Consider the following 12,777-nt stretch of genomic DNA (forward strand, 5'->3'; position numbering starts at 1 on the left):
CGAGACAAAGAGAGATGTTTGTCACTAAGCAAGATATGCTTTCATGTAGGAAATTTTTCCTGTCTTCATTATTTTGAGACAGTCTTTTTTCTTTTTTTCTTTTTATTAGTGTTTTCCACTTTATTTAACCCTCCACTAAACACTTTTTACTCACTTCACATTTCCAGTCACCGTGGATAAATTTTTAGCTGTAATATGAACGTGCTTTATATGAAATAAACACCCAAAAAACTCTTTTGACAGAGTAAACTAGCTATGATGCCTGAAATAAATAGAAAAAAAATGTGATGAGAATTCTGAAGTCTGATAAATGTTCTCTTGTGCATAAATATTTACAGCTATTGAATTGACATGTTTAGGGTTTGGTGGTTGCGCAAAACGTTGCCATAAACAGTTACATTTTGGTGGGTTATTTTGGTAAAACATGTAGAACAATCCTGCCCAAGGCTTGTGGGGTTTTAAGGATTAAGTGTTATCAATTTCACTCCATGTAACAATATATCACCATCTTGTTTTCTCTATTGTATGTCATATTAAAAGAAAGAGGGCAGATAGGAAGACTAAACCACTAAGTATATTGTAGGTATATTGGCAAATAATATGAATATGTATATACAGGGATTTGTCACAAAATAATCTAATCTAATCTTTATAAGCATAATTTATGCTTTGCCTGATTGTGCTGTAATACAGACCCTTGGCATATTTAAAATTAGGGACTGCATGAAAATTATTTTTTGTTTTGGCTGAAGGGAGGGTAGTCTTACCTTTTGGGAGGGTCTTTAAATATTTACTCAACCCATATTTATATTTCCGCCTTTGCTTGAGAAATGAATTATGCATCCATACCATATGCATAGAACAACAATTCTGTCACTGTTTTAGGATGACAATCAACTAACTAAAATGGACTAAACTGCCAGTAATAAGAAACAAAATTGCATGCGGATATTTATTGATGAGTGATTCAACTGTATCTCTACCACCTCTTCATTGTAGAATAGAGAGTGGCTAGAATATTTGCCATAAATTTCTAATTCCACTTCTAATGTATGCATTAGTGGCTATTGTTAAATGTATTCATCAATTAATTGGATTAATTGGTTAGGTTGGATGAAATAGCATGAATCGTTTCCCCATTAAGAAAGACACAGTGCGCATTTATGGACGTGGTACAGCAGCATAACGTCACTGCTTATTTGAATCTTCTGATATTCCAACAGGATTGGTCAGGATGAACTGACAGCAGCCTCTCAAATCATTAAAGTAAATTGTCAAAGAAACACATAGCCTATAGGAATCTATTTCCGCATGATCCATTACTCTTTTACTCATGGATTTGTTTTTCTGCTGCTGAAATGTTTCTCGGTGTTGGTGAATTATTAAAAAACACAAAAAATACTTAATTTCAGGTTAAAATGCATTGTAACGCGCATTACTGAGATTGTAACGGGTATAATATTACTGATATTTCTTTTATTAATGCGTTATATTACTGTGTTACAGCAAAAAGCAATACATAACTGTTATTGAGTTACTTTTGTAACATGTTACTCGCAACACTGTTAGGAGGAGGGTATCGCAGTTCTTTTTTCTGAGTCAAGGAGGGTCCAAATAAAATGTTGGGGAGAGTCATGCTTTATCAAAACCTGAAATTTAAGATTAAGCCTCCCTCCCCACATCAATAATTTTCATACAGTCTCTAAATAAAAAAATAGAACCAAATCATACAAAGTCTGGCAGACACACCTTGACCAGTTCAAAGGGGAAGCGTTCATGGAAGATGCGATTGATCCTGGCACCACCTGACAGCTCGGCTGTGTCAATCTGGTCCCCAGAGCCCTCTATACACTTCTCAAAGTCCACAGAGAACTGCTGCACCATCCTGCAGGGAGGCAGAGACACAGATATTAATGAATATGTTAGTCTGTATATATTTTATTGTCTATCCTTCTGCTGTCTCTACTCACTGGAGCAGAGCCTTGGTCTTGCGAGATGGATCATCAGGTCTGAAGTTCTTGTACTCGTCCACCTCCTTCTCTATGGAGAGAAGCTGACTCTGCAGCTTGGCCCGCAGACCCGGCAGGGTGTCCCGGATGTGGTTGGTCAGTTGCTGTGCAGGCAAAATGACAGATCATTGGTATGTTAGAATTTTAGACCTGGTGTTGCTGAAAACAGAACCCATGAATGGACATACTACAGACACACCTGATTGAGGACTTTCTGTAGGTAGGGAGTGCCCATACGGTCGGCCAGGTGTCTGTACGCAGGGTGGGAGAGAAAGAACTTCCTCTCAGCAGCCATGGCGGCATTGATGTCCTTCCGGCCATCTATGTCTTTCTGGCTCCTGTTCACCACACCGATGTAACCTGTACACAACAGACAAGAGTCCAGACATTTACAATACTTTCAATACTCTGTGAGATTTGCATGAAAACCAGATCCAACTCTTTTTTTTTTATCACTTCCGCAAATTTTTCAGAGCAGGCTGGAACAGATTCGGCCTGACTGGTAATTTGACTGGAAGATAGTATATAGGGCTCTTATTTTCTACATATGAACTGAGTTTGAACAGCGAAACCCAAAATGACCAGCCACTCCAGGACCACACCGCTTAAAACTGTGTTTAATAATGTTTAGCTGACGAAAACCACATTTTAGGAGACATTGGTTTTAAAGAAAAGAGTATAGATGAAGGATGAAGAGACGAGAGGAAGTATTACATGAACAAATCTCTGTATGTGTGTGTCCAAGTATTTTAAGAAAGAGGAAAAAGAAAAAAACAACCTGAGAGTTCAGGTCACATGGATCCCATTTCACCACCAGTTAAGTTTTCTCATGCATCACTCAGTTAAAGGCTGTTTCATGCTCTATAACTAATGCAACTGTGAGCCAGCAGCCTTGTAAATGTGAACATCCACAACATTAGACACACAGAGAGACGGGGAGAAAAAGAGGGGGAGGGGGGAAAAAACGTAGAAAAAACAAAGGACATGGAAAATATTCAAAAGCACATGCCTGGGTTCTAACCAAGTGCAAATGGAAAAGAAAATCACCACATCAGCACATTGCAATAAAAAGGCTCACAAGACACATGCAAGCTCTTTTCCAAGACAGCGTTTTTCTCTTTGCACCCTTCCCTGCTTCTCCTTTCCAACTCTTCCTCTCTTCTTTATGTCTGTCTTTTGATTTCTTACACAGCACTGTTTTATTACACCCTCACCCCTCTCTTTCTGTTTTTTTTTTTTTCAGTGGTTGGAGCATTGAACATCTTTGAGTACAACGGCCTTATTACCACAAGAGGGAAACCGTGTGTCATTGCGAGGGCCCCGAGGTAGAGAGAACCGTTTGTTTGTGTGTGAGTGTGTGTGCTCACCCCTCCTGAGTGGAAGCAACTTATTCTCCAGGATGTCCTTAGCATCTGTCCCCTCGTCCATCAGGTCCAGCTTGGTGATCACACCAATGGTCCTCATACCTATGTCCACGCACACAGACACACACACACACACACACACACACACACACACACACACACACACACATACACACACACACACACACACACACCACAATGATATCAAACCAATCCTGAACATGGAACTTAAAACTAAACTAAACTATAATTTCTGATGCTGTAAATACATGATGTGTGCATGTACACTACTGTCAAAAGCTGATGCTAGTTTTGCAACCGTTTATGTTTATGTCAGTGGTGAAAAACGTATTTAGATCATTTGTTTACAAAAAGGAGCAATATCACAATGTAGAAATACTTCAAGAGTGTTTATATATATACAGTGTATATGCATTTGTTTTCCGTTTTATTTTGTTAAATTCGTCCTTGTGTGTTTTGTGTGCTTTACCTTCCTGTTTTATTTTGCATTGTTCTGTCTCTCGTGCCTTATCTAGCTTTGCTTCCTAGTCAGTTTAAATTTTTCCTGATTGTGTCGGCCAGTGCCTCGTTGGGTCAGCTCCCTCTTTGGTATTTACGTTTGCATGTTCCCGTAGTCTTTGTCATTTGTTTGCTTATCTTTGTCGAGGATCTCTACCTGTATTAGTTTACTCTGTCGCATCTGGATAAATTTTGGATTCTCTGAGCAAAGTGTTCTTTACACTTTACACTTGTTCTTGATTTGTTTATTCCTTGGACTGCTTGCGTGCTTCCGTTGTTTGCAAGTTTATTATTTGTTTCATTAAACACCCCCAACTGTATCTGCTCTGCCTAAGATCAAATCCCTGTTACCTGTGTCTGCGCTTGACAACCTATGACATCAGGAGCAAACCCCCTTTAAAATTGTCAAAATGACTCGGACAATGCAAAGAACATTTCAATTAATTACTTAATGCAACACAAATTTATTTAACATTTTTGGTAGAGTTTTCTGTGGGAGATGGGAACTCCCTTTGGGGTGGACTTTGGGCTTTTTCACTTTGCAAACCTATTACATGCACAAAAAACGTATATAACTCAATAAAGGAGAGGGGAAAAGTCAAAAAGCACAATACCACCTCTTTAAGAATCATACTCAAGTAAATTACCTAAATAGGGTAAATGTATAGTAACTTTCCTCCACTGGTCTCTGTCATCTTCAGTAACATTACTGTCTGTGTGTGTGTGTGTGTGTGTGTGTGTGTGTGTGTGTGTGTGTGTGCGCGCGCGCCTGCATACACTCACCCTGAGGGTCGACCTCTTTGGCAATCTTTAAAGCATCAGAATTGGCCAAATCAGAGTTGGCCGGGGAGACGGCCAGCATTAGGCAGTTGTCCTTGGTGACAAACTGCATCAGCATTTCTCTGATCTGGGCCTCGATGTCTGCGGGTTGGTCGCCCACCGGCACCTTGGTCATCCCCGGTAGATCCACCAGGGTCAGGTTCAGCACTGTGAGAAGAAAAGGCAACAGGAGAATTAAGAGAAAGCTGAGCAAACTAAGAGAGCTTCTTCAGATACATTGTTGCCAAATAAAAAGCTTTGTGGTAGAGAATCTATTGATGTCAGACATGCATGAAAATCAGGAGTGTGCTATTTATGTCTGTAACCACATATCGTTCGTCAGACAACTGTAAAGTCACCCCAAACTAGTATCTGTGTAAAAATAATAAGAGCTTTGTGAGCCTCACCATTAGGGGAGTAGACACGCAGGTTGATGGGCACAGGGGAGATGCCCTTATTGGCCCCGGTGATCCGGTCAGTCTCTGCCTCGATCTCCTGCCGGACCTCATCAAAATCTGTGAACTTTTTGCCCTTACAGTGGAGGAACTCAGCATGTTCTGGAAGAGACAAAAAAGAAACAGATTACTGAAAATGAAATTATAGGAAAAAAGGAAAGCAATCAGAAGAAGAAATAAAATATAAAATGTTTTCTCACTTTAATAAAAATGCACACTATACCTGTGTTGCAAACCAATATATTCCCTGTTAACATAAAATTATCAAAGCCAGTGCCAAATTCCATACAAAACTCTGTATAGGACAACAAACCAAAAGGCCTTTAAACAAGCGTTTTGCCGTCAAAAGATTAAATAAATATCATTATAAAAGTTACAACAGTTGTGGTGTCCAAAAATTACTTTTCCACTTTTGTCAGACATTCTCAGCATTAGTAAGGTGAAAAAATATTGATAGCGCAACATAAAAAAAGTAACTCCTATTATTATTTTTCTTACTTTGATTTGGGAGATAATCATCTCTAGGCTTCAGAACTACAGCTCCCATAATGTGGGGGCTTTCAGGGATGTAAACAGGATATAATGTTGCCATGGAGTCCGTTAGATGTGAGCTATACCTAAGCCCCAACATTTTAAACTCTACTTGTTTACATTTTGGCAAATTCATAACAAGCATTTGTCGAATTAGCAGTTCCTGTTTGCAATGTACCCACAGAATAACATACAACTATCACTGGATTTCTTTAATACAAACGCAAAAACTTCCGCTCTGGAGTTATAGGGATGATATATGATTTCTGAGCCAATTTTTGGACGTTTTATTTGTTAGGTGTTATACCCTCCTTGACTCAGGAATAAGCATTTTGACGCAAATTGCAGCATTTGGGTTTTAGAGTACTTTAACTTGCTCTGTGAGCTCCCTCATAGTTTGAAAATATCTGTCAAAAGGTAATCCAGCAGCCATGACATGATGTGTATTATAATGAAATTAAGTTTATTTAAATTCTGATTCACACCATGAGTAAGCTGTAAGGAGCCTGCTAGCGGACCCTGCAACAACCTAATGAAGTGTAAACATGTTAACACGTGGATACTGTCATCATCCCCAGGTCTGTAGTGATGAATAGAGAGGAAAAGATGTTGAAGGAAGGTTTTCCCTGGAGAAGTGTGGAGGAGAAATGTTAAGACACCAGAGGGAAGAGGGGAAGTTTGCACCTGTGAGAGCTAAAAGCTGTCTACATTTCTTAACTGATCTCCTTCTAGGGAGAATCAAAGGAAATTATTGTAAGGAATGGGGCTGTTATGCCATTTCCATTTTCAGGTAAGATCAATGAAATTGGAGAGGGGGAGAGGGTTTTTGTTTAGATGTTAAATGTTTGTAGATGCTGGCTTTAACTAAGCTCCCACATAATTAAAAAGACTTGAAATACATTTTTGCAAACTACAGGCTTCAATATATCTTTTATTATCAACTCATGGACAGCTATTGCAAATTAACCACAGATTTTGAATGCCAGGATCTCTGCACCAATCAGCTGATGAAGCCTCTCAGTTGAGTGGAGAAACATTTTAAGACACACAGCAAGCTCAGTTTTGGCAAAGTTTTTGCTCTGTACTATTGAAAATCCAATGATCCTCAAAACAAGAACCTCCCTAGATGTTTATGGGTAAGGTGTTTTTACCTGTGGGACAGTTCATCAGCTGCAGAACCAAAGGACGACGAGTCACAATGCCAGAACCGCGGGGAAGGAAATCCCTGTAACACAACAGAGAGATGGTCAGTAAAACCAACAACAATGCAGAGGGACTATAAATAAATTAATATATAAATAAAAAATATATACAGAAAGAAAGACTGTCAGTCTCTAAAATTCTACATAAAGCACTGCAAAAACAAAACATAAAATTCAAGAAATTAGAAACTAAAACACTGCATCATTACAATATGAATCACCAAATGACAAAAAGACAATAGAAAATGAGTCAGCCATAATAAATCAGCATTCTGAGGCTTTGGGAAGACTGGGGTAAAAAAAGGATTATTCCCTCTGGAAATCAGTGCAAAGTGCAGACATGTGCAAGTGTGAATGTTTGTGTGTGTGGAGTGCAATTCTGAATAACAAATAATCCTAACACAACAGCTGTGGCCCACCCGGTTAACTTTGATGTACTGCAGAGCTGTTTCTACAGGAATCATCTTTGTGGGGGTACATGGTTCAAAATTATGAAAGCAATGTTATAGGGTTAGGTTAGGGGTTCGAGTTTCCTGAAGCTTTTCCTGGAATAATCCAGATTCAAATAAACCCTGTGAATAGATAAACACTGTTGATATATCAGTGTTATACACAGAAACTGAAAAAAATAAAAATAAAATCAAAAGATTACATAAATTGTGCCTGTATAGCACAGTGAGCGCACCGCATATAACTTTACAAAATTGCTTTTGTTCAGTTGTTCATTTAAACAAAAGTAAGATGAAACTGACATTTTCTAAACACTGACAATGACTTTGGGAGTTAATACAGCTGTTCATGCTTTAACTGATGTTTTAGTGTGTTTTAATGTTTGTCATTAAAAAGGGAATCGACAAATCCTCAGCAGAAGCAGGATGGAATAATCACCAATTTCACAGCTGAGAGACACTACTGGTTCTCAGGCAAACGAAATTACAACTAGAAAGCTACAGAATTGTGTAGTTTTCTCCTTCTAATTTGATGACAACTAAAATGTGAGCCACTTTTAGAGCATTTATGATGTTCTCTTAGCAATTTGACATGTCAATTTCAATTTCTGATTTAATGAAAAAGATAACAAATACAACAGGCTTTCCTGAAGCATTTTCTGTATTGTACAAGTTCTGTTTATCTACTCTCTAAGTTTTTTTTGGAGAACAATAGAGGACCCTCTGTATGTGTCCATGCTAATTAAGTGTCTGTTCATGTGCATCGAAGGTGTGTTTGCGAATGCATAAGAGCGTGTGTCCACACAGATGACCGCCTGCCAATATATTTTTTATTCTTTTTGCATCTCTGTTTTCTTTGGGGGTGTTCAGCTGCTTATGCAACATCAGCATTAACTCGCCACTGGCACTGTGTGTTCCTCAACCAGCTGACTGGACAGTTACCGTTCAGTGATGCATGGCATGTGCGCGTGTGTGTGTTTATGGGAACAATAAGCTGTTACAGAGGCATACTGTCGTTGTCAATCTAACATTGTAGAAGAGCAATTTATTAGCTTGTCTTACTTTTAGCTGGAAAAACGTCATCATGCAACATACAGCTTGGTGATAACGCAGTAATTAAAGCATTCATATGAAGAACTGCAAAATGTTTGCATAAAAAGTCCGTTTTTAATGATGCAATAAATTAAGATAAAAGTTTTAACTCAGTCTAAACACTTGGATAACTTCAGCATCTGAGGAGACAATCTTCTGTAACAGTAATCAACTAAACCACCTCTTTTTTAACCTCAAGCAAAATTTAAAGGTAGTTACATGAGTCGTGAGCTGAGAGCTAATCTGGGCTGAACTGCTTTTGCTAAAAACTGTGATCTAATCAGAAAAGGCAAATTTAGCAATTAGATGCAGGGAACATGGGGAACATTTGGGAGTTAATCGAGCTAATAGTTCAGCATTTTGGGAAATACGGTATGCCTATTTGCTTTCTCGGTAGGACTTAGAAGATCAATATTTACTCTGACCTGTGAGCTATGAAGCTGGAGCCACTGGCCAGTTAGCTTAGCTTAGCATAAAGACTGGAAACAGCCAGCCTGGCTCTGTCTCAAGGTAACCTCTAAAGCATTGTGCCTTGAATTTCTTGTTTGCTGAACATGTACAAAGTATTAGAACAACAATTTGGTATTTTATGGGATATTAGGTGCCATGCCACTTCTTCGTCAGGAAGTCTGGTCCTGACACTTTTACACTTCTGTGTTTGCATGGATTAAACAAACAAGATATAACATGTTGATCAGTAAGATTTAGAGGGGCTGGTATGTTCCTTTTGTTACCATGGAAGTGATCAAATTAAAAATGGACAATACAAGACCATTCATTTCATCAAGAACAAAAACAAAAAATACTGCTGGTAAACCTTTCCAGACAACTGAAGTTAAGTGTTATATTCTCATAAAGCTGCAGGTTGCTGAGTTCTGCAGGTCAGTCTATCTTAATCCTTTTCCAAAGCATGTGGACAATATGACTTGAATTTTGACCGTGCAATTGTCAAAACAGGCCTGAAAAGACATCATATCTAATGTTTGCTAATCCTTCACACCTCCTACTCTGGATACAGCAGCAATGGGGAACTTCCTTTTTGAATATTGTTTCCATGTTGGCTGCTCTAACGCAGCCTTGTACAATAAAGGAAACCCCGCTCTCTGTTGGCCTTTATGTGTATCTGCCCATCTGCTGGTCTACCTGCCTCCCAGTGTCTACATTTGTGTGTATGTGGCTGTCCCTCTTTCCCACTTGGGCCTTTTAGAGAGGACAGATGGCCTTAACTCTTCTCACTCCACTCCTCCTCATCCTCCCCTCAAACTGACACCACAAGGATCCTCCAAATAAGATGAAAAGCCACGGACAGAATCAGCTGTATACATTGCCATGTACACCGCCACAATCCTGGAAACACTTCCCCGTCATCTGTAACCCTGTCAGATGTGACAGCAGTGTGACTCCCCCCCACTCTGTCCGCTGATCATTTATCTAATCCTGCTGAGAGGGTGTGAGTCCCTCCACCCCCGCCTTCCTGTGTTTTCAATCCCCCCACGGCGAGGTGGGGGGATTGAAAACACTCACACTCTGCTCACAGTGACTGCCAAAAAGCACAGACACAATCCCACGCACAGCAGAGATACTAAAGAGGAGGAGAGGGCTTAAAAAATACATAAGGGACAGACAAGAAGAAATGCAGATTGTTAAAACAAGACAGAAAAGACAGATCGAGACACTATCTATCTATCTATCCATATATATGATATATATACCATGACACAAATAAATTTGTCAACCTTCGAGAGATCTTGCCATGTTTATATAGTGACAGCTATCCTTTAATATCTTACTTAATCTCAATTGACTCTCAACTCATTTAATTTTAAAATCAATAATCTGGGTTGGGGGAGATCACACACACAGACACACACACACACACGGCCCAGCCCCAAATCAGAATCATTTGATTGGGTTATTTTGTAGCATCCTGCGTTTCCAAATAAATCAGCTTTAAACTAAATTATTTTATAAAATAAACTTTCAGCCACTGAATCATTCATTCATTCCCTACCATTTGATGCAGGGCACACACACACACACACACACACACACACACACATATCCAGTGGGCGCCAGCTGCTTTGGAGCAGTGACTCATTGCTTCTTTGTTACAAACTGTACACATTCAGTGATGTACAAACAATACAGACAGAGGCATGGATTAGTGCACACACACACACACACACACACTTCAGTACAAGTACGCTTCACAGTTTTCATCAGTACAAAAAGGCTTTACGTTTAAAACATTTACATTTTAGAGCGCATATTCAAGGCTTATGTACTTTTTGCAAGAAAAAGTTTTTCATGTGATTTGGTAATGTCAGAACAACTTTGTAATATTTAAATTTTAGATTTTCAAATGAATGTATTGTACCACTCATTTTCCAGGATAACAATCTTACCAAACATACCTTTCATAAAATACCTCAGTTAGTTATCTCATTTTGGTTCTTTTGTTTTTGGTTATGCTTGGTTTTGCTTTAAAGGAAAAACAGGGACTGTCCAATATAAGAGCAACATGTAAACTGTTTTGGTTTGCTTTATTCTCTCAATAAAACAGTTTTGATGTACAGTTCTCTCCTCTCAGTGGTTGTTTCTACAATACATAGAAATGTAAAATCAGATTGTCTTCATGTGCATGCTTCCTATGAGACTGTGTAATAATTTTAATAGCTCAACACGCTGCTCTGTTGGTTTCTACATGTCACATCACTTCCGAATCTCACACACAGTCAGACACTGAGCCTCATCATCCAATCTTGCTTCAAGGTGTGCAGCAATAACACCCCTGGCAGTTGTGAATTAGCACAACCTGGCAATTTCCCTTCCTAGTAGTGTTTTGGGTTGTTTAAGGATGAGACTGCTTTTTGGTGATGGATCACACACACACACACACAAAAACACATTGTTGTCAGCCACAGTGGTTGATGGAGCCAACCAAACGGCTGGTTGCTGGATGGTGCAGATCCAGATTAGACCAGAGCCAATGGGAGAATATTTTGCAGGTGAACTGCTGCCCAAACAGAGATTAATGGTAATCCTCTGTAGCAGTATCAGGGCATGTGCTCTCCTCTCTTATTCTGTCTCTCACTGACTGCTTTCTCACTCTTACTGTGTCCATACTATTTTTAGAGTTTACTTCAATCTTTAAAAAATGTATTTTCCAACTGAGCAGTAACATTAAGAGTGGCAGCTTATTTTAAGGGTCCAGAAGTTACCAAATAATTTCCTGAGAAGTTTCGTGGAAACAACTTTATCATTTGGCACAAATTAGAGCCTTAGATTAAAAAGAAAACATTTTTTAAGCAAAAATGCAAAACATTACCTACTTGCTGCTTCTCAGTTGTGAGGATCTGCCACTTGTATTTCTCTGTTATGATAGTAAACTGAATTCTTTGGGTTTGGAGCGTTGATCGGACAAAACAAGCAATTAAATACAGTCACATTACGGTTTTAACCAAAGTGTGATGGGCATTTTTCCACTATTTTCTGACATATATCTGACAAAATGATTAATCAGTCAATCTAGAAATCAGCAGATGAATCAATGATGAAAATCACTGCTGGTTGCAGCCTTGGTACTAGTCATAGGAAAAATAGACACAATATTTTGAAAAAGTCATTTATTTGTTTACCAACTAATTTATTTTGTCTGACTTAAAGACTCTCTATAATAGCAATTAATTTGAATTAATTAATTGGAGGTGCACCAACTGAACACTGTCTCCCTATAATTACTACAAAATTACTATATGGTCCATTCCAGGAATCTTGCTAAAAATTAACAGCTAAATATGAGTTATTAGGAAATTATAGGACCTTTAAAACAAAGTGTTAACACAAAACCTTAGATCAACTTGACTAGTTGCCTAAAAAGAAAAAAACCTCAGAAAATCTAATTACACTGAACAAAGGAACCAGAAAATCCAAGAAAAAGAAGCTGGAAACTGAAAGAATTATCAGGAAACAAAATTAACTGAACCACATTGAATTTTCTTAGGTTTAAGATTACAAATTTAGCATACTTATTATCATTAGTAGTCTAATCTATCCACATTCACTACACTACCTGAAAACTATCAGTCAATAAAGAATTCTCCTTCTCTGTATTTCAATTTCACTCCTTCCTCCTCGGGTTGTACTTGAATAAACTAGAGTAAAGGCCTTAATGGAGCACTATACTGTTCCTGCCTTTCACACAGTGAAGCTGCTGCTACTTATCACAATGCTCCCGGCCTTGTCTGTGTTATGTAATATATGAAACAAGATATACCATTAACCATGAATTAGTCTCTGCAATGGGGTGGAATAGTGATGGCAGCAGAGAGAGAAAA

The 12,777-nt window shown here is 38.6% G+C and overlaps 1 protein-coding gene across 8 annotated transcripts in view; it reads right to left on the reverse strand.

Moving 5' to 3' along the window:
* The window catches only part of dnm1a (dynamin 1a), a 56,309-nt gene that overhangs the window by 38,770 nt on the left and 4,762 nt on the right, over positions 1-12,777 (reverse strand). For all 8 annotated transcript variants that reach the window (XM_038733274.1, XM_038733279.1, XM_038733277.1 and 5 more), the window contains exons 2-8: positions 6,849-6,922; positions 5,119-5,268; positions 4,676-4,879; positions 3,377-3,475; positions 2,209-2,369; positions 1,971-2,113; positions 1,750-1,885 (exon numbers count right to left, since the gene is read on the reverse strand). In XM_038733274.1, the coding sequence (XP_038589202.1) occupies positions 1,750-1,885; positions 1,971-2,113; positions 2,209-2,369; positions 3,377-3,475; positions 4,676-4,879; positions 5,119-5,268; positions 6,849-6,922 (967 nt within the window). The remainder of the gene's footprint in view (positions 1-1,749; positions 1,886-1,970; positions 2,114-2,208; positions 2,370-3,376; positions 3,476-4,675; positions 4,880-5,118; positions 5,269-6,848; positions 6,923-12,777) is intronic.

The sequence above is a fragment of the Micropterus salmoides genome, unplaced genomic scaffold (genome assembly GCF_014851395.1).
Source record: "Micropterus salmoides isolate LMB-PRFRI ecotype aquatic unplaced genomic scaffold, ASM1485139v1 Ms_hic_scaffold_20, whole genome shotgun sequence".
Taxonomy (NCBI): Eukaryota; Metazoa; Chordata; class Actinopteri; order Centrarchiformes; family Centrarchidae; genus Micropterus; species Micropterus salmoides.